Source organism: Tasmannia lanceolata, unplaced genomic scaffold (assembly GCF_043159265.1).
Source record: "Tasmannia lanceolata isolate RefF3 unplaced genomic scaffold, GAP_Taslan_0.1 ptg000037l, whole genome shotgun sequence".
Taxonomy (NCBI): domain Eukaryota; kingdom Viridiplantae; phylum Streptophyta; class Magnoliopsida; order Canellales; family Winteraceae; genus Tasmannia; species Tasmannia lanceolata.
Genome location: NW_027518714.1, coordinates 15,327,190 through 15,355,189, shown reverse-complemented (window position 1 = coordinate 15,355,189; position 28,000 = coordinate 15,327,190). Strand labels below are relative to the sequence as shown.

The window sequence follows — 28,000 nt, the reverse complement described above, 5'->3', positions numbered from 1 at the left end:
CCGCAACAAACTTAGAAATCTGATTTTTTTTCACTGTCAGCTGCTGAATTAGAAATCCAATAATTTGATTCGATACAAATTACAATGCAAAAAGGGCTGCAAATGTAAGAAATCCAAATCAAAATCTTCTCGGCATCCAAACGGGCCCTTAGGGATTTGCTAAGGATATCGTGTAAGGCATTTTGCGTACAGGCTGTTGCATGAGAGACTAGCCACATAGGCCTCACTTTTTGTATTATTCATTTAATTCATCCCATGTGGCTGGTCTTCATGCAACAGCCGGTCTACAAAATGCCTTATGCGATGGTCCCTAGCAAATCTCAAATTTAAAATTTGCTAATTATTAAGTATCTTATACATGTAAATTTCTCTATACTGATTAAGTACTTCACAGATGCAAATTTCTTTTTAGCGATAAAACATATTACATTTTTAAGCTCTGACACTATTTTAACTCATCAAAATTTAGTCATAAAATAACATTATTTTTCACATGAATAAAGTTCGTGCGTAGCTCTTGTCATTTTCTTGTAAGGTATAAACTATTTTGTAGCTTAGAGAAATGCGCATGTATAAGAAATTTTATAAAGTTTTAAATAACCTTATGATTCATGCTACGATCTTGTACTATACGAGCTAAAACCTGAATTTTATAAGCTAAAACCTTGATTTTATAAGGCCCCATTTGTTTAAGATTATGACAACCGATTGTGAGTGCTAAACTGATTATTGGACTCAACCCTGGGATTGGCTACTTGTTTCTATAATATTTACCCTACTGACTGGGGCTGTTCTTCACGTGAATAGAAATAACAAGCCTATTCAAGGAGAAAATAAAACCCAGCATGCTATCTCATGGAGAGCGTACCGTTCTCCAAGAAATCAAAATACTTAGATAAGTTGTTTCTAGGATTTGCTATCCGACGTGGATAAATTTATCTGGAACAAACCCTTAGGGCTAGCTACCTTGCTTGTATAGTATGCCCTACCCATCATGGCTATTCTCGACGTGAACAGAGAATTAAAAGCCTATAAAGGGCGGCCCAATGCACGAGGCACTCATCATTGCAGGGTCTGGGAGGGCTAGATGTACGCAGCCTTACCCTTCTTTGCAGAAAGGCTGTTGTTTCTGTGACTCGAACCTATGACCACTAGGTCACAATGGAGCAACCTTACCGTTGTACCAAGGCTCGCTATTCTACAGAGAATAAAAAACCTTTCCAAGGATAAAATAAGCCCCTGCTTGGTATCCCATGAAGAACAACCCCCAAAAGAGCATTAGTATAGAACCTATGCCCCAAAAGACCCAAATGGGACTTGGTTTTCCAACCTAAATTGACCTAGTTGGAAGATGGCAGTCCCAAGTTGTTAAAGTAGATAGGGTTGGATATGTCACGGTATGGTGTTTGATTTCAAACTTTGCAAAATAGACAAGAGAAAGATATGGGTGTAGAACAGCAGCATGCAGAATTTGGAGCAGAGGAGAGAGCAAATTCTAACAAAAGACATATTCTCTTTCCAAAAAAAGGTAAAAGAAGGCAATGGCTTTGACGAAAGGGTCAAAGTTGGTTCACATGTTCGGTTGGTTACATTCCACGACAGGATATTCCTTGCATGGTTTTGTTAAAAGCTTCTTATGTTCTTAGGGGTAATTAAAATTTATTTTTTGCTGGTTAATGATATCCCCACCCCCTTTGGTTTGGCTTTTTCCTAAAAATGAGTTTTTTTTTATATGTATCGTTTCGGTAAGGGTCCAAAGTGTATACATAGAGACATGCTTCAAATCTTTTGTAGATGCCCAAAATGACCCCCAGAATAGTAGTACTCAAATGGCTTTTTTGGCAAATTCTTGAATGAATGCTAGTGATATATTCTTAATCCCCACACGCAGATATGTATGTGCAATTGAGATGGCAACTCGATTCTGAAAATCCATCTTGATCAGATGAAGGACATAGGATCATCTGATCAAGATGTTACAGACGGTGGGATCCGATCACATAGACCTAGCACAAGTATGGGTACAACTGGGGTCAATTTTTGAGAATTCAGATTGTTTCTGATCGGTTGGTTGAGATTGACTCTCATGGAAGTTGGGTGGGGTGGGTCCACCCAAGTGAGGTGACCACACATAACACCACCTTGGAAGTTGGAAATAGTGGGAAGTGTTCCATTCCACAGCTGAAATATTTACATACAAATTAGGTGTATATAAAAAAACAGGAAATGATATCAGCACATCCATCTTTTCGTATTTTCACAAACACTGTTGTCTATTACATTTCCCAAAATGCTCTCAGGAGCCAATTAAAGAAGAAAAGACAGGTGGGTTTGTGCAGATATAAAAAATATTGGTCTTGCTGATAGCATTTCCTTACAAAAAGATAAAAAGGTGAGGCAGTTTGATCGGTTAATTTCATTTCATCTGATCTCTCTGTCCTTACTGTTCTTAGTTGAGCAGAAAACCCAACAAATACAATAAAAAAATACCCCAAACAAAACTAGTAGTAAAGTACCATCTCTCTCTCTCTCTCTCTCTCTCTCTCTCTGAGCTGTGAAAAGCTAGGGTTTTTAGGAAGGTTTAAGAAGAGGATTGTAGTGATGGAGAAAAATCAGGATATAAATTTGGGCTTAGAAACCACACCTTTCCGTTTTCTCCAGCATCCTTTACAGATTTCATCCGCAAGTTTGAGCAAAAACAGAGGTATTGATTGTTTTTCCTTTTGTTTGAAGTAAGGATTTTAGTGAATTTTCTATTTTTCCTAGATTTGGCAAATGAGTAGGGGATTAAAGCACCTTTGTCTTCTTGTTTTGTGCAAATTCATGTAGAAAAGCTGTGTATTAGAATCATCATAGGTTTTTTTTGTTTTGTTTCTATATGTGTGAATTTATGGCTATTTTTGGAAAATGGGCATGAGGATCTGGGAATTCTACTTGGACATGATGTTTGCAAATTTGTAGGAGCTGGAACCCTTGGTTTTATATCGATTCAAAGAAAAGATCATTAGGGTTTTCTTGTTTTGTGTTTTCATAAGGCTCTCAGTTCAACTCCTCTGGTTTCTCTTTTTCTTTTCATGATTTCATGCAGAAAAGATGCGTATCGATGTTTTTTCATGCTTAATGCTTGAATTTATGGCTGTACTAGGAAAATTGGGTTTTGGAATTTGGAAACTTTACTAGGGACATGCTTGCAGAAATGGTGGGAATCAAAATTATTGGTTTTCTACCAATCGAAAAGAAGAGCTCATTTCAATTTTTTTTAATCATTAAAGATTTGGACCCATTTGTTCTTGAACTTGTATCCTTTTTTTTTTTCAGATCAGGGTAAAAATTGTTATAATGGTTTCCCAATTCATGTTTCTTGTCTTGATTTCACCTGGATCCACTGCTGTTTAAGACTTTAAGTAGAGCCTTTGAGTGGCAATAAGAGGAAACTAGACTGTTTAGTTTGATTGGCTTATATACAGAAATTATGGTGTGGAGCAGTTATCATTACCAATTTTTATGAGAGTTTACTTTATTACATAGCTTATTTCTTCTTCATAATCTTTTTTCATATTTAGGCCCTGTTCGTTTGAGATTATGACAACTGATGGTGAGCCTCCAAACCGATTATTGGACTCAAAATTAATGTAATTTCGAGTCCAATAATCATTTTGGGGGTCACCATCGGTTATCATAATCTCAAACGAACAGGGCCTAATCAGGGATATTATTTGAAAAATTGGTGCCATAGGAAGTTTCCCGCCAGGGCAGGGGTAGGGTGGGAGTGGGGGAGGATAGGGGGAGGGGGGGGGGGGGGGGTTCTTAAAATCACCTCTTGGAGGAAAAAGTATCCCTCAAGTGTTCTTATCTTGATTTGTGTTTTAATATACGTATCACTGATTATTCAGGTTTCAGAATGGAGTGGACAGCATTTGTCTCTTATGTTAAGGGAAACTTTTGTCGAATCTGTGGGTGATTGCTTCCGGGACTTATTTGCTTTATGTCGGTGATAACCTATTTGGTCTTCTGCTAAGTTGGTTTTGGAAGTCTTCCTTCACTATTGTGGAGTTTAGGATTTTAAGCTTTGTAACTTGGACATTGGCTTGTGTGTAGAATTGGAAATAAACCAATGGTAATTCACTAGTTCTGAAGTAGATTTGCTTGTAGTTGTAGGTGAGAACTAATAATTCACTTGATTGAAGTCTTTATTTTATAACAATAAATAAGTATGGGAATTCTTTATTACTCTGATGTGCTTTGCTTCTATGGAGACAGGTCTAATGGACACAAAAACTATACGAGGTCTGGCTAACAGCATTTCTCGGTTCATTCATTTAGTCACCTGCCAGACTATGAAAACTGTGCCAATTCAGAAAGACTACAGAAATATGGTTTCAGCATTGAAACTTTTGAAGCCTGTGCTTGATGAAGTTGTTAATTCTAGAATACCTTCAGATGAACTGCCACTTAAAGAATTTGAGGAATTGGATATGGCTGTTAATGAGGCTGAAGAGTTTGTAGAGAGTTGGTTTCCCAAGATGAGCAAGATATTTACTGTGAGTATTATATCATAATTTTATTCTTCCTTACTGGATCCCTTTTGTTCATCTTCACAAAAAGAATATATACTATCAAATTCATGGGCAGTTTTTTGTTTTATGCAGTACTTCAAGCCTAAAACCATATTTTTCTTGCTTTCCTTGTGTTTCATGTGTTTTCATCCGCGTTTCTCAATAATTTTTGAAATGTTTCTAATGCGTTTCCTATGACGTCTCTAAATGAGTTTCGCATGCGATTTTCTATTGTTTTCCCGTTTCTTGTTTCCCTTCTATTTTTTTCTCTGCGTTTCCCTTTTCACATCCCGAATTCGTTTCCCACCCTGTTAACTATGAATAGAGCTATGCCGTCCAAGAAGTGACAATTAGTTCAGAGCTTGGAAATTACAGAACTATAAAGGTTCCTCCTGTTTCAAACGTGTATGAGTAAGTGGCTCCCTTATTTCTGGGGTGGTATATGACATGGTTGACATCTCTTGGGATGTGGGAGGCACAAATCAAACCAAAATGTTAAACACTTCATTAGGCGGGAGTAGATCTAGATGTGAAGGTATATATTTAACAGGTCTAGGATGTCGAATGAGGTATAGGAATCAGATCTAGGGTATTGAGAGTAGATCTAGATTTTGATGCAGTAGATCTAATAGATCTAGATTTCAAATGAGGTATTGGAAGTAGGATGGTGTAGATCTTGGACATGCGAGGTAGGTCTAGGGTTTTAGGTCGAATGGGAGAGATTGAGCATGGTAGGGTTTCGAGTAGGGTATTGCTGCAATTCTCCAATGGTGGAGAAGGCAAAGAGAAATGAATGCAATTCCCAATAATGGAGGAGGCAAAAGAGAAAATATGAAACGGAGGATTAGATTTTAGTTCCCTTGGAATCCATGACTGCTCTGCTTTTTTACTATGTTAATATTGAATGATTTTCACCATGTACATGCATTGAAAGGTAGAAGAAGAAAGAAGAGAAAGAAGGGAGAAGAGAAAAAGAGAAATGAAGAAAGAAGAAAAATAAAAAAGGGAGAAGAGAAAAGAAAAGGAAGAGATAAAAGAAGGGAGAGGAGAAAGAATAGAGAAGGAATTAGAGAGGGTTAATCTCCTACCACGTGAATTCATCATATATATTAGCCTCCACTTATCAATATTACAAGTATGCCATTAGGTCCATGCAAACGAATTTTCCTATCAAATGAACTCAAAACACTTAAGTCTAATGGATATAAAGCATGTAGTATGTGTAGTAGTGGGCCCTATATAAATATCTTCAACACTTTGCATATGATGTCTACTAAACACTGAACTTGCCTAATTGTCTCCCTAAAATGACCTTGACCACCATTATTTTCTGTTTCTATGGCACTTCTCATTCCTTTTATACTTTTGTCCTTTTCTCCTAATTCGTCTGAAAAAATATGGCACATGTGAGGCTTAATATGATGCAAAATGGTTGAAACTTGAAACACATCAAAATACCACCCGAAAAATATCCAGATAATCATGCATTGCATGGTTCAATTAGTGACAGTGAGTTCTGATATACATGTCCCCTGTGCAGATGTTAACTTGATTCAAAGGCATTATAGGAGTTGCTCATACTTTTAACTATGACGAACTTCTTTGCTCGTACTTCTAACTATGACGAACTTCTTACATGTTCTTTGAGGTTATTCCCATCCATTTTCAGCCACTTTATTTTGTTGTGACAAGTTTCTATCCCCTTTAAAACCCACTAATTCCGATATTGAGTCTAACCCAGATGCCAATGTTCGAAAAATAATTAAAGCACTGTTTTAAAACTCCCTGCATTGATCACCGACTGGCCTGAGTCAACTCCCTTTTACCTTGGTCGAATTCTTGTTTCTGTCCATGTTTTGCCCTACCAAGTCAATCGAAACTCCTTTGGACTCCCCCAAGTTATGACTGTGTCAAGCGCCAACTCACCCGAGTTGACTCCCATTTACATTGGGAGTTTTGTTCGAGTTTTGAAACACTATTAAAGGGCTGGATCATGTTCATATCATATACTTGGATCATAAATACTTTTTAAGCATTTTAGATAGTTACTGGAAACTTCCCAGTTAGATGAGAAGCCCGCTTCCATGGTAACTCGCTCCAGAAGCTAAGTTCTTCTCGCTTCTCAAATTTAGGGGAAGCATGCTTTTTTTTTTTTTTTGAAATTTTTTAGGGGAAGCGCACTTTCGAGATGCTTCCTATGCGTTTCACCTTAATTAAGAGTACACTTCCTAGTTAGGTGATTATTTCTTCCTCAATGAATATTTTCTCCTTTTGATGATACTAAAGTAACTTATTTGAAAAAAGAGTTCATTTAAAACTTGAAAACTTACCTTAAGTTTCAAATGAAAATTATGTGGTATCATTTTTCAAAATCTTAACATTAAATATACATGAATACAACATGTGGAACTATGAATTCCTCAAACTTGTAATTCTAATTAGTTGTGAGTTTTCTCTTCTATTTGTAATCCTCGCCTATATTAACCCTTCCTCTGCAACCTATTACAATCCTACTCGTTTTATGTACTTCTTGTTTGCGTCCAATGAGGCTTATTACGTGCTTCATGTTGACTATCAATGATGCTTCCCACACACTTTCTTTCTTTAGATCGTTTCGTTTCCTGCATTTTCTCTTTTCTAACCCCTTGCTTCCTGCTTTCGCTTCTCGCACTCGCTTCTTGCTCTGGAAACTATGGTATTTTATGAACTTAAAAAGACAATAATATTTAAAACAAGAAAAAAACCATAATTTTTTTTAAAGGTAACTATTATTAATAAACCTGTCTTAAGTACATAGGCTGGGACAAGACGTCCCCCTACAGGTACATACAAGTCCACATACAGCAGCAAGGAGCCCCGCAGAACAGATGCTCCCTGCTCAGCTACTGAACCCTTTGGATTACAGGGGATTAGTGTACAATGAGATCCATCCGTATTCGTATCACAGAATATTTGCAGAGGTGCTTTGTACAATTGTTATGCCTTCCCGGTCTGCCCTGTGTTTCGCTAATTTGTCGGCCTCTTCCTTCGCTGACCGCCTCATGTGTTGGATTTTGGGGTTTATCACAGCCACTAGATCTCAAATTTGTGCGATAATATCAGCTACGGTCCATGGTCAGCGAATGTAATGGACTACATGGTGACCAACTAAGAGTAGTAAGTTAATTGGTCACCATGTAGTCTATTACTAACTTACTACATGGAATTTCACTGAAACTTATAAATTAAATTAAGGGAGACGATATTTTCACCTCCCCTGCAGTACGCATGCGCCCCCCTTATAACGTGATTTGACGTGAACAGTGGGCAACTTTAACGCGTTTTGACGTCAAATCACGTTATAAGGGGGGCGCATGCGTACTGCAGAGGGGGGGTGAAAATATCATCGCCCTTAAATTAAATGTTTTCAGTGAAATTCTATGTAGTAAATAATGGACTAAATGGTGACCAATTAAATGAAGGAGCTCACGCTTGGTATTTTACCTGCAATTCCATTTCGTCACCCTTCAGTTGAGAAGACAAACTACCTTTAAATCCACCTCATGGAACCATAAACTTGCATTCTGAGTGAGTCATGTACAGCTTTTTCCAAATAGGGATTCAAATTGACACTTGAGGTGTGTTCCATTGGGTTTGGTTTGAATTGTTTTGAATTCAAAATCACGAACTTCAAGTTCTTAACAAAAATGTTGCACACAGAAGAATCTTGTAGTAGGTTCTGCAAATCATTCCTGGTCAAGCTTCATATTTGAACTCCACAATTGTCGTGTCTTATTTTATGAACTTAGCATCCCCTCTTGATTCTCTGGTGTTATCTCTCTCTAGGTATTACAGAGTGAGCGGTTGATAATGAAGCTCCAGAGGTCTTCGCTGGAGATTTGTTGTTTATTGAGTGGATTGCTGACATCATCTCCTTCAACCTCACATTTAACTTGCATTCAGGTACTTAATATGGCTGCATATATGATGTATTTCATTTGATACTTCTCTTTATTGTTTAATTATTTTTCATACCCTAATTAGTTCTCAACTTTACAGCTGTTGATAGCCTTGGGAGTTTTTGTTCGTATGTTACTTAGATATTGACTTGTATCTTGGTGTCAAACACATGAACCTGGAAAAACTGACATGCTTTTGACATCCATACAGTTATGGTAATAGTGAAAGGGAAATGAAAAAAATAAAAAATAAAGCCCTTGTCTTTTCCCCATATCCTTACAGCTTGGTTTAATTTTCTTGAAATAATTTATTTTTCCTTTTATCAATAGATTTCTTTTTTACCAACTTCCCTTTGAGCCATACACTACTGTCATATGACAATCCTCCTTGTCTCTGCCTCCCTCCACCATTAGCCATGCTTATCCATTGCTTCTTCCACTCCCCTTCACCTGCAATACTGTCATAATCAATAAATAGCGATGACTTGCAAGTTTCTTTTTTTCCGAAGAAATGACTTGCAAGTTTCTTCCATACCTTGTTCAGATCTTGTCTGTCGAAATAAAGGTGCCCCAGTTGCCTTTTCCCCAGATTTCGCCTTCTTTGCTCTCTTGTCTTCAACTTTATATCCTTTGGACTTTATGCACATAGGGTTAGAGTTTCAGGGCAACCAAACTTCTTAAGGATTGCGTGGTTTCGTGCAGAAGGCAATTTTCAGAAAAAGTGGTGATTGATCAGACAAAACAGTTCTGAGCAACTCAACTTAGAAATTCATGATTACTCGCCAAAAGACTACTTCAAAGAAATTCTTGCAGACACTACTGATGTCAGAAGCATTGTTCGGATGAGATAAGGTTGGAATATGTAGGAAAATCTATGTGGAGAAAAGTATACATGGTTTGCTTACTAAGGTCCAAACCTCAACTGCATTAGGGTGTTTGATTAATTACACACAATGGTTTGGGTAGCTATCAAAACATGATCATAACATTGCAGATTCTTGATGTAAGTAGATGGAGTGACAAGGTCACTCACTGCATGTAGGATATATCACTCTTGTGATGTTGGTTTTTGTTTCAGGCGTGTAATTCAATTTTTCTTTGTTTCTTTAGCAATAATTTGTGGTTAATGGTGAAAAAAAATTGGAGTGATCCAGATCTCAGTTGGAAAATATCAGCCAAAAAAAAAAAAAAAACTCAGTTGGAAAGTCCTTCGTGGTTACTGGTTCAATTCTACCAAAATAAAAATAAAAATAAGTGTTAGTAATAGAAGAAAAAGAGCTTTGTATCTGGAACGACGAGGTTGCTGTCCTGAAACTGTAGGATTTAAATCGATTGAATAGAGAAGGGCCAAATGCTTGACAATTTGACATGATCTAATTGGAGAGTCCTCCGCTCACACTATCAGAATGTGAAAGTGGGACAAAGCTCTTTGAAGTAACTGGAATTCCCTTAAAACTCTACAAAAGGACCCTAATACTCTACCACCATCAGGCTCCCTCGACATATGGCTCCAAAAATCCCATTCTTGAAAGTTGAAACCAATGTTTCAAAACTCGGACTTGGACAAGAACTTGGCCTGGATAAAAACGATTGACTTTGGTGAGTCAATGATGCACGCTGTCCATTTTTCATTAACTTGAGTCGAAGAAGATTTATTGACTTTGTTAGGGAAAAAGGGGGTCAACTCGGGTGAGGAGTCGACTATTGATGCAGGGAGGTTTTAAACAATGTTTGAAACACTCACAACAGTCTCCCTCCATTGCAAATTATGTCTACATGTGTAAATGATTAGTAAAAGGTCTGTAACCATTCCATTGATCACACATTATGTCAAAAGGTAGAATCCCCTCCATTTTCTATATTAAAGCTCAAAGTAGAAAACAAGTAGATGACAAACAATGTCTTGATGATTTGTATATTACATAGGTTCTTTCAGCTTGCTTTACCTTTCTCCTCTCTGTTGACTATGAGTTATATATAAAGCTGATTTCTTGATGAATTGTTTCAGAACTGTATGCAGGAACTTCAATGTGCAGAACAGGATCGAACACCACTACTCATAGAAGAAGCTCTTAGAGATCAAAGAGACAATCTCATACCTAGCACTCAACATCTAATGAGGATTTCTAAGTCACTCAGTTTGACATCAAATCAAGAATTGCTATCAGAAAGTATCGCTCTAGAAAAGGAAAGAATAAAAACCGAACTCATGAAAAATAAAGAAGAGGCAGGCTACATTTATCAGCTTATTGATCTTGTTGCTCATATTCGGGCTTGTGTTGTTAAAAACGGGCAGTTTGAAGCAGTAAATGGGATATCTATTCCTTCATATTTTCGCTGCCCACTGTCAATGGAATTGATGTTGGATCCTGTAATTGTTGCTTCCGGACTGACATATGAAAGGGCTTTCATCCAAAAGTGGCTTGATCAAGGGCTCAAAACTTGTCCAAAAAGTCGTCAAACACTCGGTCATACTAATCTTATACCTAACTACACTGTTAAGGCACTGATTGCAAATTGGTGCGAGGACAACCACATTAGGTTTTCTGATTCCGCTGAATTAAATAGTATTTCCTCAGACTCCTTTTCTCATGGAGCTCTTGAGCACATCCGCCGAGCTGATAGTTTCCGTGGGCATAGCCATTCCTCTTCACAGTCTTCTCTTGAAGTTGAAAATGGGCCCGCAAGTCAAAGGGTTGAAGCTTCATCAAGAAGTGATGAAGAAGACTGCAACTCAGTGGAGAAAAATGTTTTCTGCAATAGTCATAATCAAATATTGCCGTGTAAGGTTCCTTCAGAATCCAACCCATGCCAATCATATAGTCATAGCAGGAGTGAATCTGTCTCAAGTGCTATTTCTAGCATTGACTCTATGCCCGCAGCCTCAAGTAAATGTGCCGAAATATATGAGATATCTGGAGAAGTCATGTCAGAGTCTCCAGCCTCTTCTCCTTCAAATAAAGATTCGGGTTTCTCTCCATTGTTATCTGGGAATGGTGTCAATCACAGAAATAATTTTTCTCCAATCGTAGCCTCAGGATATGATGCTTTAACAACTTACTCCCATGTTCAGAAACTGGTTGAGGATCTGAAGAGTCAATCAAACGAAGCTCAAACAGCTGCAGCGGCAGAGTTGCGGCTTCTTGCAAAGCACAATATGGAAAACCGCATTATAATTTCAAAATGTGGGGCTATACCATTGTTGGTTTCCTTGTTGTATTCGACCATGAAGACGACCCAAGATAATGCCGTTACAGCTCTGCTCAACCTATCAATCAATGACAATAATAAGACGGAAATCGCGGAAGCGGGAGCAATTGACCCGCTTATCCATGTTTTGAAGTCAGGAAATGCAGAGGCCAAAGAGAACTCTGCTGCAACCTTGTTCAGCCTCTCTGTCTTGGAAGAGTACAAGATTAAGATAGGCCGCTCTGGCGCAGTTAAGGCCTTAGTTGATCTTCTAGGCTCCGGGACCCTCAGAGGGAAGAAAGATGCTGCTACCGCCTTATTCAATTTGTCTATCTTTCATGAGAACAAGGCACGTATAGTACAAGCCGGTGCCGTGAAGTACCTTGTCGAGCTAATGGACCCCGATGTGGGGATGGCTGACAAGGCCGTTGCCCTTTTGGCAAATTTAGCGTCAATTTCAGAGGGCAGGTCAGCTATTACTCGAGAGGGCGGCATTCCATTGCTAGTCGAGCTTATTGAGACAGGGTCACAAAGAGGAAAGGAAAATGCTGCCTCTGCCTTGATGCAACTATGTATTAATAGCCAAAAGTTTTGCACTCTTGTTCTGCAAGAAGGAGCTGTACCACCTTTGGTTGCATTATCTCAGTCGGGTACACCAAGAGCAAAAGAAAAGGTGTGTATCTGACCAAACACACACACACACACACACACACACAAGAAAATGTTTGGGTCCGAAATATTTATATGATATGTTCAAAGGGAAATGATCCGGCGTGAAAGTCCATGTAGAGTCAAAAGAAAGTGAGGAGTCATCCTCCCAATTAATCCCATCAATTGCGAGTCAAAAGAAAGTGAGGCCCATTCCTTAACACCTTCAGATCATGTTATGATGATGACCTGACTCTCCTACATGGGCTTTACTGTTTAGGAGTTCACCCCGGATCACTGTCCATCTTCATATGGCTACAGAAAATATCATAGTTCCAAGACATGCCCCAAATGGCTTCTAGTGCCAAGGTGCACAACCTGGGTTTCAAACTATACTTACGGGATGTTTGGATACAAGGATTGTAAAATCCTGGATTTTACAAACTAAAACCTAGATTTTATAAGCTAAAACCTGGATTTTATAATCTTAAATCTGGATTGTGCATTTTCAGGATTGTAAAAGCCAGGTTTTAGCTTATAAAATCCAGGACTACAATCCATGTATCCAAATGGCCCCTAATGTTCGAGTTCGGAGCACTCCCTGATTTGAAAAGAGATTATAAAATGGTTAACAGCATTCTTATCACTCTCTAACCTGGAGATTATGAAATGGTGCAGGCACAGCAGATTCTTAGTCATTTTCGGAACCAGCGAGAGGGGAGCGTGGGGAAAGTGAAATCATGATGCTTGCTCAAAGTCTGATCTCTTCCCATGCTAAGTTCAGTCTTCTATGGTCTTCTGTTAATGAGGAAGTCGACCTGGGGCATCTCTGTCTTTGATTCAATGTAAGAAGGTCTACTACTGGTATGCCCATGCTTTATCAATACCGTATTGAGTATTGTTTTTTGTTTAATTATTTGTAACATAGTTTTTTTTTTTTATGATTGCTCCACTACTAATCAACCCTGATCTGTGATCAGGCGATTGTATTTGCTTGTCAATGTAGTGTTGCAAATATGTGTATATGCTGTAATCTTACTGTTGTATCGTCATGCTACATGTGTTTTTATTCTCTTATGCACATTATATTTAGTACTGTTATCTCGCCACACATACACATGGCTAAATCATTTCATTTTTTTCTGCTTTATTGTAAATATAAGTTGGATGTATATCAGATCCTCACTTCTGCTCTTGCCAGGAACCAAAAAGCAAGTCTGGGCCAAAATTTATCATCTGGTACTGTCTCTTGTGTGTTATGGTCGCATTGACTTAGAAATAAATGTTTCTTGTGAGAAGAATGCCATCCTGATAAGCCCGTGTGAACGTGTTCTTACGTAAGCTTCTTAGTTGGGTGTAGGACTACTGACTGCACTATAGTTATCGGAAGCTTCTTAGTTGGGTGGGAAGCTCTCTTCGTAAGCTAAATTCTTCTCACTTCTCAAATTTAAGGAAAGTGTGCTTCCTACACTTTTCCTCTTAATTAAAACTACGAGTGGTTATTTTTCCTAAAGAGCGTTCTCCTGATAATGTCAAATGAGTAGATTTAAAAGAGTATTTGAAACTTAAAAACCCATCTTAAGTTTAATATAAACCTCATGTGGATCTTTTTCCAAAAAAAGTTATAAAAGTTATAAAAGTATAAATTCTAATCAAAGACCTCTTTATTACTTGTAATCCTTAATCTATTCTGCGACATATTATAACCCTATCATCTCTTTCTATGTGCTTGTTCACTTTCAATTACGCTCATCATGTATTTCATCTTTACTTTTAATGACTATACATGTGTCCTCTTTTTTTAGACCCATCGCATTTTGCAATGCTTCTCACTTCTCAGAAACAATAACACATGGAGCATGATTTAAGCTGTTCACTTCTAAACAGACGTTAAGTTCATGGGAGAAGACAAGAGTCTTTTCAATATTGCTAACTGCAAAGTTACAAGAGAAACATATTTTCATCTTTAAATAATTTAACCCTAATCTCAATCGGGAAACTCTTGATTTTACATGCCAAAATAAATAAAAGAAAATCTTAGTTTGAGTGACCAAACAGACGCGCAATTCTTAATGAACCATTTTTTTTATTCTTAATGGAACATTTTCAAACTATTCTCGTGTTTGAATTGCAAGAAAAACATTTCTATAGAAAAAGTTTTATTGGGATTTTTCTTTCTTTCTACGATATAGAGGGAAATGATATGATTATGGTTAATTTGGACGGATATCATCATAAATTGTATTCCTATGTTAGTGAAATTTGAATACGGCCGGTTCCAATTATCTTTTGTCATGTGTAAAAATGTAGGAAATTTTAGAAATATTTTTCCTTCCCAAACTTTTCCACAAAATTCTTGCCATCCAAACAGGGCCAGGGGAATGAAAAGAACGTGAAATGATATTTCAACCCCCTTTCCCAGCATTTCCACCCCCTTTGATCGTCTTTTCCTGAAAATGTAGTCATTTTCAAGAAAAAGAAACAAGGGGGTTGAAATTGCCTATTCTCCTCGTGAGGAATCGTTGCCTCTGTATTCTATTTTTCTTCTTTTAACTTAAAGTAGGCATTCTCGTGTTTCCCACATTTTTCTTCTCATGTAGAAGAAAAATCTTTGTATGAATTCATAAAGAAAATAGAAGACAGAAGAATCAACATCTGAAGTTCATATTTCTTATCCAACTTCGAACAGGAACCTCTACAACATCTCAATTTTTTCTTTCTTCCATTAACTTGTAAAAAAATTTCTTGGGTAAGTTTCAAGTTTGGATGGGCAATCCACTTGCATTAGTGGGTGAGTCTAGAAAACAACTCGTTGATTGTAATTTACGTACAAATGGGTTCTTGGCAGTTGCCATAACAGGATAACAACCAAGCAACTAGTAAAGTTTAAAATAAAGAAGGGGGGTGATAAAAAAGGAAGGATGGAAGAAGGGTGGGTGGGTGGATGGATGGATTTTAACTAGAGGGTTTCATGGACACTTCACTCAAAAATAATCCTAATGCCACACCCTAGATTTTCACTTAAGCCAATTTCATACTTCAACAGCTACAATAATGCCGATGCCTTCTCTTTGTTACATTCAATCCTTTGGCTCTGTTTCTTTCTCCATTGCTCAAGTAAGATGGGCATCAAAACAAGTTTTACACCCATTTTTCTACCTAAAAATGGGCATAAGATTTATTTTACGCCCATTTTATGTCGAAAGAAACAGAGCCTAGACGCAAAATGGGTATATAAAATGGGCGTAAACCAAAATTTACGTCCATTTTTAAGTGAAAAAATGAGCAAAATTTGTATTGCACCGATTTTATGTCGAAGAAAGGGAGCCTGAAGGAATACATGTAACAAAGAGAAGGGTAAACATTAGATATAAGTTACAAGAATTACACTCTTCAGTCCAAAATAGAGCAAAATAAACCTTCATTAATGAAAATACGTCTTCACACCATACTTTTTTCTCTTAAGAAATAAGGAAAGCTATTTTCAGCTAAGAGGCCAATACCCTCAACATATCATTTCCCGATAGTTTCAGTTTGAAGTTGAAGAACAGCTTGCTGCAAAATTCAAGTAACCAGACATGAGGTTTGAAGAGAACAAAATTCAATAACCTAAAGGCATAACATGAGGTTGAATGAAGTTATCAAATCACCTGAATGCATGACAGTGCGTAATGGACATCGCTCTCCGAAATTTGGTGGTGGAGGACAATCCTGATGCTGAAACAACAAGAAACCAATCGTTAAATTAACGGACAGATTTATGTTTTGGGCTTGATTTGGAATATTGTAAAGGAAGATCATTGAGTAACTCTTAACTGATTAGTAGTGATCTTGGACTACAGGTTAGAGTCCCCGAGAGATAGATGTCAAGAACAGAGGAGAGAACTGGAGGAATAAGAACTAAGGTATTTTATGACTTGAACCATCTAAATAATGAGAGCTTTTCTATGGATGCACATAATCAATTTATTCAGTTCATTGTGGAGCAAATCGGCCGCACTTCATTGAAGCAAATTCTTGATCCAAGTTTCCTTCGGTCCCACCTCTAATGTCTAATACATACACATGTTCAGAGTGTGGCTAAAACTCGACCACTAATTGACTCGAAACTTGGCACACTCAATTGTCTTTCTAGGATGCAAATACCAAAGCAAACTCTGGTATTATAATAAAAAGACTGGCAAAATCAAGGTCAACTCAGGTGATTTTATAAGATAAATGAGTTTTTCATTAGCTGAGATGAGTTGGATTTGGAATCTAAACGAAGCTAATAGGACTTGTAATAGACTTAAATAGGCTATCATGAGACCAGGAAGAGATGCTGCTTACAAACATATACATGCTCTTCAACTAGGGGTGCAATTTGGGTGGGGTCAGGTTGAGCTTTTGCTAAAAAATGAATTGGTATCAATCCGAACCAGACACGATTTTACCCGATTTATGGTAAAAGCTCAACTAAAATTCCCAAAAATTTACTCGACACATTATTTTCTTGGCAAAAAAATTAACTGTAATAGATGAAAACCTCTTAAACTCTTAAAACTGAAAACCTACCTGGATGAGCTTGCGGGCATCATGAGTATACCATGTTCCTCCAAAATATTGCAGAGTTCCCCCACCATGATCATTGAACCCTCCATGATATTAAAAAATATCTGCCCATAGAAGAAAAAAGAAAATTCTTGAATTGGCCGCAATCACCAGATGGAATTCCCAGAAAGGTAAAACTTGACTGGCACATGAAGTTCTTGAGAAACTCGCTGAGTTAATACTTTCAAGATTTGGTTTAAGGGGTAACTCATTTTCATAAAACCTAAAAACTTTATTCGAGTACTCGACAAAGTAAATTAAAAAAATCAAGCTATAACATAAGCCTTTCAACTAGGAAAATGTAATTGAATACTTAATCAATTTAGTGTCCAAATTGAGATTCAAGATTGTAAACCTTGCTTCAATTTAAAACTTAAATAAGTGTTGTAGCTAGAGATACTAACCATATTGGTCTCCACTGAAGCTGTGTCCACTTTAAGTCCTTTGATTTGATTCAGTCCATCTGCAGAAGTTTGAGATTGATACATTTATAAAGCCAGGACACTCTCCATCGTAAACAGAATTTGGAGAAGAATTTCGGTGATAGATAACTCAATGCAAATATCCCTTCTCAGAAGGCCAATCTAACAAAGGTAGTCCCACTAGTTTTTAAAGAAGTACTAATTACAACCGAGTTCAGAAGATTGCACTTGTTTTAGTGTCAAAACGGGGGATGCTGGTGAATGGTGATTGAAAATTACCAAAATCAATTATATAGACAAATGGAATTTAGGATGAAACTAGCTTATGTAGCATGAGTACGAATGAGAGGGTTAGAATTTGGCACGGGTATTAAGTGTCGGATTCGGCTAACCTCAAAACAAAAAAAGGATTCATTGATTTGCCTAATTTTAATTCTTTGACATGATAATATAGTTATATATTGGGAATTTTGGTAGGTTAAGTAAATATAATGTTTTATTTTTACATAAAAAACGTACTCTTCATTGAATGTACATAAAAAACTTACTATTAGGATAGATAAAACAAAACATGTGATGATTGTAAATTAATTTGTTGTAGTATTTAGGAAAAATAGATTAAAGGGGTGATGCAGATAATAGGCCAATAAGTGGCATATTTGCCCATTAGGATTTCTAGGCATTATTTTCCATGTTATTTAGTTTTTAGGCTTTTATTTTCCATGTTATCTAGAATTAGGAAGTTTAGTCTTTTAGAAATTCTTATTTTAGCAGGTTTCTATCTTTTAGGTTGTTAATTGCCTATTTATAGGCCTCTTTACAGCTTTATTGTGAACTTTGGATGATTAAATGAATTGGTTGAGATTTCTCCCCTCTAATATTCTCTTCTTTCTATTTCTCCTCCTCCATCTTCTTTTCTCCCGTAATTCCTCTTCTCTTCTTCCCCTATTCTTCTTCTACTTCTCCCCTAATTTCTACTTCTACCCCCTAAATTCGTCTCTTCTACTTCTAATCTTCTCTTCCTCTTCTTCTTTTTCCTCTTTCTTCTATTTCCCTTCCCGGTCCTACATCAAATTTGGTGCCTAGAAATCCTAATGGCAAATATGCCACTTATTGGCCTATTATCTGCATCAAGGGGTCAATCCTAAAGTTTTGGAATCCGACACACATCGAACAATGGTACTTCACCAATTCAGAAAAAATCCATGTAACATAGGCAAATTGGCAACACAAAAGAAATATATAAGACCTGCAAAAATCTTTGCTTTCCTGTGATCATCCTCGAGCCTACCAACATTCTCTTGCAATGCAACATAAGCTGCAGCACATAAGACCCCAACCTGTCTCATACCACCACCTAGGGTTTTCCGGAGCCTCTTCGCCTGAAAAGAATAATGAAATATGGATTGGTACTAGTTCTCTGAAGAAAAACACTTGTTACTGGAACCATTTCATCAGTACCTTGTTAATAAATATTTCTGAGCCTACGATGACAGATCCAACAGGAGCACCCAGTCCTTTTGAAAGACATACCTGATTCACACATTTGACGAAGAGATCAACATGCAAAGAATCAGGTCATATATTACCAGAGGAATAACATTATTTGTAAAACGGATGAACAATTTAAAGCTATATATCGATAGATGGTTTAGGAGACAGTTTGCATGATTGTGCAAGGAAAATGATTTTGCATGATTATGCAAGAAGATTTTTTAAAAAAAATAAATGAAACCAGAAAATGGCTGTAGACAAAAAAAACTGTAATCGAAAGGAAAAAAATAAAATCAAGAAGCAATCAGTTTATCACATCATACCGAAACTGAATCTGCAGCTTGGACAAGCCTATGAACAGGAACTCCCAGAGCCTGGCACAAAAATTTATTCGAGTTAAGAGACTTTGAAAAAGAATTTTTTTTTTAAACCATTCACATAGGAATCTAGTTAAACAGTAGAAAAGGTAGCTAAGTGAAGTAATAAATTCATTTTCCATAATGTAAAAGCATAAAATGGTAAATTTGAAAAAAGACAAATGACAGTAGCCCTGTATGACCCAGATATGAATGTTTTCTAATGTAAATTTGAAAAGGACAAATGGTAAATTTTCTCATTTGTAAGTAGAACAATGCTATCCAACTATGCTGACATGCTCTGATGAACAAAATTGTTTTGACTGTCCAATCATGTTTGTACAGCAAAATTAAACACAGTTGCCACTTCCGTATGACATTTATCTAGTATTTAAATATATTTTTACAAAAATTTTGAGGATATAAATGAAAAAAATAAGGCACACAAACAGAGTAATAAGAAAATTTAGGAAAGTACTAAGAATTAGGAATATTATAGGGAAATGATAACGGAACTCTCTTATTTAATAATGGCACTCCTCTTTACACTTCTCTAATAGCTGTTAAAAGGCTGTCAATGTTCTAAAAAATTACCAACAACCAATTATAAAACAGTTTAATAAAGTGAAAGAGTGCTATTATTTAAAAAAATAGTGATGTCATTTCCCAAATTACAAACTGAGCCAATTAATGTCAGTGGGCAGATGAACATTTTTCATTCGTGTATTTCATAATCTAAATTTAATTAGAAATATTGTCATTTTGAGTTGTATTTCCATTTTCATGAGCTAGGGATCCAAGAGTAGATAAATCTTATGTAGTTCTCTGGTTTCTTCATTTCAAGTTTCACCAATTCATATATGGTTATGCTCCAAGGCAAATTAAGAAGAATTAGTACCAATTCGCACTGGAAAATTCATAAAAAGCTTCCATGCAAAGATGAATCAAACATGTATGTGATACAAACACATTTAACCTAAAATATACTTAAAGATGCAGAAATACAAAGGTAACAATTGCATATCATGCATAAGAGTTAAAATGCATTAGATAGCTGTTTTATAATGGAATAACTTAAATTATCATTCAGAGTTCAGACAATGAGAAATAACTACATATGGCTGATGAACGAATACAATATATTCAACCTCATATATGATTAAAGATCCATAAATAAATAAGTAACAAGGATGCTGAAATTACTTTACAAAAGGCATTAAGATAGCTACCGTAAAATGGAATAGCTTAAATCATCATTCAGAGTTCAGACAATGAGAAATAATTACTTAATACAGAAATAACAAGGATGTCAAAATTAATTCCATGCATAAAAGCTTTAAGGCATTAAGATAGATACCATATAATAGAATAGCTTAAATCATCATTCAGAGTTCAGAAAATGAGAAATAATTACTTACCACTGATGCATTGAAAATGCGTGCTCCATCGATGTGGAGCTTCAGCCCGTGTTTTTTTGCTACCTCTCCAACTCTGTCTGTATATTCTAAGGAAATGCATCTACCACCACAACTGCAATCATAATCAAGAATCAATAATACCAATTGGAAATCCGAATATACGCTGACCTGTTGGCTGTTGGCACTTGGATGTAAACAGTAACAAGGGAATTTCCATTTAAGAAAAAAAACAGTAACGAAGGAATGTGTAGATTTCTTTATTTCTTACATGAGAATTGCATACAACTATCATATGAACTAAAATAAAGTGGGAAAAGTTTCCAAAAGTCAAATCTTATTAAACCAGGCAAACATCAGAATTATGAAATTATGAAACTACTGACCACAACCAACATATGGGCTGCTTCTAAAGTCTCTACAGATTCTAAAGATCTAAACTTTCATTTGTTTTTTTCTCTTAAAAAATGTTAAAAAAGAAATGGTTAAGGTTAGTAAAACAACCTTCTGAGGTTGCCTGATGTACAGAATGTTAAAAACATGACAACAAATGGAGGAGGAAACTAATATAGAATAAGTTTTCACTTTATCTATTAAGAACAGTGTTGAAGAACTTGTACTTACACAAGAACTCACCTCCGTGTAAAACTGAGTTGACTCGAGCGAGTCAATGATTGATACAGTGAGTTTTTCACTGATTCAGGAGAGTAAAAGGAGTTTTTAATTGACCGGATAGGGCCAAAACAGAGTCAACAAGGACGAGTCAAAACCGTAGTTAAAAGACCGAAATGACCATGAAGCTATACCACATGCATAATGTAACAGAAGCCTCGTGAAAAAAGTTGTATCCATTTGTTTTTATAGGACTATGGTCTTATCTTGATCCAAAGTTCTTCTCTAGGCAACACATATATTGCTCCGTTTGGTTGGTCAAAGGTGGCGGTGAGATTAGGGAAAGAAGAAGTCAGAAGAGAGTAGACAAGCTTGGAAGATGTATAGAAGAGTAGTGGATAGAAGAATAGTGGAGTAGTAGTAGAAGAGTGGTGAGTAGTGTTTGTTTGTGCGGCAATCCTCTAGAAGATTAGTGGAAGATGTAGGGGTGTGTCATTACCAATATAGAGTTTTGTAGAGAAAGAGAGGGAGGAGAGAGAAAGAGAGAAAAGAGAATAAGACAAGACCTTTTCCACTTTTATAACCCCCACCAAAAAAAAAAAAAAAAAAAAACCACCTTTAGGCAATTAGAATGTCCCAAACATGTCTAGATGTAAAAGGGAGTTTCAATGCAAATTTGGCAACCAAACAACGTCCGACAATTCAAATTCCACAAATCCACCCGCCTTCTTCCATGTTTTGGGCAACCAAACATAGGGAAATGATATCAGCACTGCAATGTTTTAATATTTCTGCGGAAGCTTCTTGTCGTTTAGTATTTAATGGGCTTATGAGAGCTTTTTGGGAATTGTAATAACCTTTTGACAGCCCTTTAAACACTAAACGACAAGCTTCCGCAGAAATATTAAAACATTGCAGTGCTGATATCATTTCCCTACATATATTTACCTATACTGTTTGTGGCGATGTACACATGTAATTTACAAACACATAATTAGTAAACTATAAAGTCATATTTATATACTGAAAACATTGATGCATTACAGAGTAGTAGAGAGAACTACTCACCCATCAGACCCACTAATGCAGTCCCTAAATGATATAATCACGGGGCAAATACAATACAAGCTCATATGCAATTTGTGGTTTTTTTCCCCTCATGTTTAGCACTTTATTTATGGTCCGACAAAGATCCGGTACCCATTTTTTAGTGTCTGGGTGGAAAAATATATATTTCTGTCTATAAAAAAGAATTAAATAAGATAAAAGAAGTGGTAGAAATATTGCCTAAGTAGGCCATTGGAGTGAGATAATATTCTCCCATCTGTGGGATGTGTGCAATTTTATTTAAGACAAGACCAAGAGGGCAAGTGATTAACATTTTTTGTTTAAATACAATGTATGTTAACTCATTGGAACACAAACCAGCCAACAAAAATGCAAACAAGGATATAAAATTCCCTTTTGGTGGGCACCCACAAAGGACGGACAAACAATATGAAGAAAAGGAATCCAGCCTCGTAGCCATGTGAAGATGAACAATTCTAATAAAAAAAGGTAGAAGGAATGTCCCCACCTTTCACAACCAGTAAGACAATGAAGAGACATCAATTATTAACAAGCAAATGAATAAACAATCAACCGATACTCTCACCATGTAAACACCACCACAAGCAAATGGATAAACAACTAACTAAAATTGTCACCATGTAAACACCACCACAAGCAAAAACAAAACCCATGAAAGAAAGAAAACTTACTTGGCATGTGTGTTCTCCAAACATATTAGCCTAGTTGTTGGGTAGTAAAGCTCTCCCCTAGGATCTCTAATTGCTGCTTCAATCAGAGCAATATCCATAGTTCCATCTGCATTATTCTTCAGAGTCTTTGCATGCACACCACCGAGTGTCGAAATGCCTCCATTTTCATAAACATGGATATGGGAGTTGTCTCCGAGGATGACTTCACTTCCCCTAACCTCACAGTGAACAAGGACACTAATGAGGTTTCCCATGGTGCCAGAAGGCACAAAGAGAGCCGCTTCCTTGCCCATGATCCTCGCCATCTCTGCTTCGAAGCGGAACGCGGTTGGGTCCGAACCCAAGACGTCATCGTCAACATCCGCATTTGCCATTGCAGCTCGCATGGTTTCGGTGGGTTTGGTGACTGTGTCGGATCGTAGGTCCACCCTCCTGGTCACCATTTTTGCTGAATTACAATCATACAATCATACAATCAGTTCTAAGAAATGGAAATCTGGAAATAGTTCAGGAATTTCAATTCAAACTTCAACTTAAAAAACCAACTACACTCCTGCTTTCTTGCAATTGCAAAACCCATTAATTGAATCAGAGAAAGAGAAACAATCAAGAAATATTAAAACCTACACGAATCTATGGAACAGTATATGCTTCATGCATCCATTACAACATGACTTCAAACGAATATGTTACTATCAATCCATGTCTAAGTTAAGAAACCTTAAAGACAGGTTTGCGGAGAATTCTGATAATCATTTGAATAATTTTTTTAGTTGGGAGACAATTCTAGGGTTTTTTTACACCCTAGTTCAATCTGGAGCAATCCCGAGTCTCGGCCACCGGTCTTATTATTCAAATAAAGAGAAAAGCTCTGATGATTACTTACTGTTTGTTTCTGCAGCTTCTCCTATGTTGTATAAGAAAGTAGAATTACAGAGACAATATTAATCTCAGAACCCTAAAATTCAAATTTTTTTACAGTTCGTATGCGATTATTTTACCTGTCCCTGACATTTGATTCTGAGAAGGCATCTTTCAATGACTGAGTCTGTCAATTTCGATTCCTACCTTCAAATTTGAAAACCCCTAATTCTTATTTCTATCACCTGCAAACACCAAACCCTAACCCCTTCACTTAAACACGAAAAAAGCCACCAAAACCTTCTACTCGTTATTTGAAGCAGAGACAAAAACTTCAAAGGAGATGGATCTCCTCTTCAATCCTCAGAAAGCCCTAGAAAAATCTTGGATTCTACAGAATCTGCTAAGAGAAATATCTGACTCTCTAAAAAAGCCCTAAAAAGCCACAACACACTCGAAACTCAGCTGAACCCAGTCAATAACCTTCTAACCATCGCTCCTATTTTATAGCAGACCAGACTCAAACGTTGAAGACTATAACTAACCAAATTCGATTTCCCTCTCTAAAAAAATTCGTTTTTTTTCAATTCTACACCTTTCCGTGTCCTCCTTTCTAACCGAAAAAAGACAAAAAAAAGGCAAAACCCTAGAATTTTCAAACGGAGACAAGATTCAAAATGTTACAGCAACATTTCAATAACATTCACTCTACTCTTCTTAAAAAAAAGAATCAGACCTGATTAATTTGAAAAATGCCTATTAAAGCTTCCGATTTTGGTTCCTTCTTCGTTCAAAACACAGATTCACTAATTTATCACATAATCCTTACAATTTTTTTCTCTGATTCAAAATCTTACATAATATAAAGTCCTCAACTCGACTAATAATCATATATCAAACCCTAACTTTCCACATCCAATCGTGTTTCTTTGTAAAAGAAAGAAAAAAAAAAGAACTCACTAAAAAATTCAAATCTGTAGAGGATTCCAGCGGATTCAAACAAAATGTGTGGATTCCAGCGTATTCAAACAAATGTGCGGTATCCACTAACTTACGTAAACCCTAACCCTAGAATCTTTAGTGCCATCCACACATATTCGCAGATTTTTTTTTTCTCCTCGTGGACATGATGAGAACGACGTTCGATCTGCATCGTCTGTATAAATTGATAATTACAATGTAATATTAGTATTTCCTTCTTTTTTTCTTTTTTTTCTTAAAATGTTCAAAAGCTTCTCTGCAACTTTAATGGCGGACTTCTTTCAAAAGGGAGACGAGAGTACCAGTCTACTTCTTTTAATTTTGCTTTATTAATTCCATGATAATTCGAGATGCGCATTGCGCACCTCCTTAACCGTGGCCGGTGGCCCCTCTCAGAGAAAATTTTTTGCCCCCTTTTCTTTCCCAGTCCACCCCCTCCAAGGAGGAGTAAAAACTAAAAAATACATTGCCATTTCTAAATTGCGCTTGATGCGTAACGTTCACGCCATCGCATATTGTGGGGCCGGAAAAGAGAAGCTTTTAAGCGTGTCTGCTATTCTTCGGAGTTTTTATATTCCGCATGATGCGTAGTACGCACGCCATGAGATCAGTCTGTTAACGTCATGAGGTACGTGCATGTTACATATTATGGCCTTCCTTTGATCCGGACCGTTCATCTTATAGGCGCAACCTTACTAGAAAAGTGCTTGATTACACAGTATGGCATCCCTTTGATCCATACCGTTCATTAATAGGGTTTATACTTTGAAGTTAGATTTCTGATAACCAGAAATCATGCAAATGGAGCTGTTCTTCTTGGGGATAGAATAGAAATCCTAGGATAAATTATTCTTGGAATTGGCTACCTGAGTGGATCAACCTTGTAGGGATAGATTCACCCCTACGCCATTGTCGACTCTTCCGAGTTGACTCCCTTTTACCTTGGTCATGTTCTTGTCTGATTCTACATTTTGCCCTATAAAGTTAATCAAAAGTCATTTGACTCTCTGGAGTTGTGACTGCATAAATCAAGTACTCAGCCGCATCAACTGAGTACTCACTCAGATCGTACCGAGTCGATTAGGATTTGCTTTTGTTGCATTTTAACCGGTATCCGCATTTTGAAACAATGTTTTTACCCCAAATAATATACTAAAACCATATGAAGATTGGGGCGACAGATTTCATTGACGTGATTGACCAATAGTCAGTCTATTAGGATAGAGAAGTAGGTCTATTGGGTTTAATTAGTAGAAAATTAGTTGGAATGTTAATTTTATGTGGAATATTTTATAGGGATAATTGATCTCTATAGGTCTATTATGTCATAGTTTATCAAAAGGAGTGGGAGTCTATGAAGAAAAGGATGGAGTTTTTTAATAAGAGAATGACGTGTTTCTCTTTGTATTTAAAAATGTTTTTTCATCTTGCACTAGTTTTTATTCTTCTTGCGAATAGGAGAGTGAAGGCTCGCCTAGAATAGAACCTAATTCTTCATCTTCTTCGATTCGTCTTCAAGATTGAGAGTGAACACAAGCTTCTAAAACAAATTAATTGTCAAAATTTAAATGATTTTTTAATAGAAAGTAGGCTCTCTTAGCTTTCTATAGACTACAAGATCATCGAAATCCCGATAAGAAACGAGAGAGTTATGAATTTTCAAATTGAAATGTGCAAAACTGGAAAAAATCTAGTATGCTTGGTCAGGCGTCCGCGTCGGACGTCCTAAGACAAGGTTCGGTACCATTTTCACGCCTTTTCCATTTTTATTTGTAGCCTTTTCAAAATAAATTTATTTTAAATACAAGACAAAAGACAACAAAAAAGAAAATCAGATAGTTATAGGCAAAGAGAAACAAAATGAGATGTGAGAAGGAGGTGGAAATACCATTCTGATTCATAAAAGACAATATTTTAAGAAGCGGTATTTCTATCTATAGATTTGGAAAGCTACTCTTCCCATCTTTTCATACATGTCCATGTGATGTAGAAGCGTCAAGTAGCATCACAAAATAGAGATCATGTAAACAGCAACTAAATCAACTTGTGGGGGCTTGAAAAACCTATGCTACGATTTTGGAGAAAAAATCCAATATAACACATGAAGGATCCAAGCTCCGTAGCCAACATCCATGTAAGAAGCTGGTATCTAAACTGTGCCGTATGATCATGAAGCTTGCAGAGGACTGGACTATAAATATCCACCACCTCAATAATATTTGAACCCTTTAATATGACATAAGAGTTGAATAATATATTAACAACAAGGTGCTAAAAGCCTAAAAGGCATGAATTGAGTATAAAATCTATATATAGAGGAATAGAGAATATAAATTATCTCTGCAGACGACGGAGTTCTTTGATTCCTTGAAGGGTGGCGTAGTTCCTCCTTGGAGATTCTTGGCTCTTTTTGATGAAATGGAGGAAATAATCGCGGAATTCAATATAAATTGAACCATGTTTGGAGGTCCGCAAATGAGAAGGCGGATTTGTTGGCTAGGAGAGGGGTGGGGAGTGATTTTTTGAGATGCTTTGATCATCTTCCTCCTTGAGGTGTCCTCTGCGTTGTGCTCTTATTTCTGTTTCTTTTTTCTTTCTGTATTCTTGGGTTTTCCCTTCTGCCCCTCCCTTTTTTTCAATATTATTTGCCATTTAAAAAAAAAGAGATTATAAAGTATCAAAATAGGAATGGAATTGGTAGATATCCTTTGCGATAAATTATTAGAGATTATAACTGTTCTAATGATATGTTAGAAGGCGATTACAATTCCTGAAAAAACTATCACCACCCAATTAAAAAAGTGATTAATAGAGTAAAAAGTTACTCTATCATAAGTTCAAGACCAAAAATAAATTTCCACTCGAGTGCTTCCATGGTACTCTTCTCTATTATTATTCTTATGTGATAGATAACATTAAAAAAAATTCTCAGTAAATTTTCTATATCATATTCCTCAACATATACTCCATCTACCAGTTCGTTTTCACATCAAACGAAGGGCATCAATTGCCCGGATTAGTGAGGGGAGAGAAAGTCTAGGAAACTGCGAATGTGAAGGGAAGCATGAGTGTTTTAAAACCTCACAAGGCATAGTTGGGATCCAAAAAACCGAGATGACACTAGAGGTGCAATTTGGGTCGGGTCAGGTTGAGCTTTTGCAAAAAAAAATAAAAAATG

The 28,000-nt window shown here is 36.6% G+C and overlaps 2 protein-coding genes across 8 annotated transcripts; one reads left to right on the top strand and one right to left on the bottom strand.

Moving 5' to 3' along the window:
- The first annotated feature begins 2,415 nt into the window (after positions 1 to 2,415).
- Positions 2,416 to 14,065, top strand: LOC143860644 (ARM repeat superfamily protein). 5 transcript variants are annotated; one of them, XR_013239767.1, is made up of 7 exons: positions 2,417 to 2,704; positions 4,261 to 4,541; positions 8,382 to 8,498; positions 10,503 to 12,356; positions 13,010 to 13,176; positions 13,533 to 13,570; positions 13,692 to 14,065. XR_013239767.1 is itself a non-coding variant. In XM_077371390.1 (6 exons), exons 3-6 carry the CDS (start codon positions 4,266 to 4,268, stop codon positions 13,073 to 13,075), a joined length of 2,313 nt encoding a protein of 770 aa, XP_077227505.1. In that variant the 5' UTR covers positions 2,417 to 2,704; positions 3,894 to 4,158; positions 4,261 to 4,265; the 3' UTR covers positions 13,076 to 13,444. The 5 variants fall into 5 exon arrangements, 3 of the variants coding, with proteins under 3 accessions (XP_077227504.1, XP_077227505.1, XP_077227503.1); XR_013239766.1 differs by having other exon boundaries at positions 13,533 to 14,065; XM_077371390.1 differs by lacking the exons at positions 13,533 to 13,570; positions 13,692 to 14,065 and adding an exon at positions 3,894 to 4,158 and having other exon boundaries at positions 13,010 to 13,444.
- Positions 14,066 to 15,674: 1,609 nt separating this feature from the next.
- Positions 15,675 to 25,177, bottom strand: THA1 (threonine aldolase 1). 3 transcript variants are annotated; one of them, XM_077373261.1, is made up of 10 exons: positions 24,802 to 25,177; positions 22,981 to 23,428; positions 20,612 to 20,723; positions 19,161 to 19,211; positions 18,805 to 18,876; positions 18,593 to 18,725; positions 17,326 to 17,384; positions 16,886 to 16,986; positions 15,982 to 16,048; positions 15,675 to 15,886 (listed from the first exon to the last, which is right to left on the bottom strand). In XM_077373261.1, the coding sequence occupies exons 2-10, from the start codon at positions 23,421 to 23,423 to the stop codon at positions 15,845 to 15,847; spliced, it is 1,080 nt and encodes a 359-aa protein (XP_077229376.1). In that variant the 5' UTR covers positions 23,424 to 23,428; positions 24,802 to 25,177; the 3' UTR covers positions 15,675 to 15,844. The 3 variants fall into 3 exon arrangements, with proteins under 3 accessions (XP_077229376.1, XP_077229377.1, XP_077229374.1); XM_077373262.1 differs by lacking the exon at positions 24,802 to 25,177 and adding an exon at positions 24,578 to 24,755; XM_077373259.1 differs by lacking the exon at positions 24,802 to 25,177 and adding an exon at positions 23,982 to 24,490.
- Between the last annotated feature and the right edge of the window lie 2,823 nt (positions 25,178 to 28,000).

Bases quoted from the DNA above. Each gene is read 5' to 3' on its own strand.
- LOC143860644 (XM_077371388.1), top strand. From the start codon at position 2,602: ATGGAGAAAAATCAGGATATAAATTTGGGCTTAGAAACCACACCTTTC. The intron at 8,499-10,502 runs GTACTTAATATG...GAATTGTTTCAG, and splicing joins CACATTTAACTTGCATTCAG to AACTGTATGCAGGAACTTCA. The intron at 12,357-13,009 runs GTGTGTATCTGA...GAAATGGTGCAG, and splicing joins CACCAAGAGCAAAAGAAAAG to GCACAGCAGATTCTTAGTCA.
- THA1 (XM_077373259.1), bottom strand. From the start codon at position 24,012: ATGCCTTCTCAGAATCAAATGTCAGGGACAG. The intron at 17,385-18,592 runs GTCTTATATATT...AAACTTCTGCAG, and splicing joins GAAAGCAAAGATTTTTGCAG to ATGGACTGAATCAAATCAAA. The intron at 15,887-15,981 runs GTGATTTGATAA...TGAATTTTGCAG, and splicing joins ACGCACTGTCATGCATTCAG to CAAGCTGTTCTTCAACTTCA.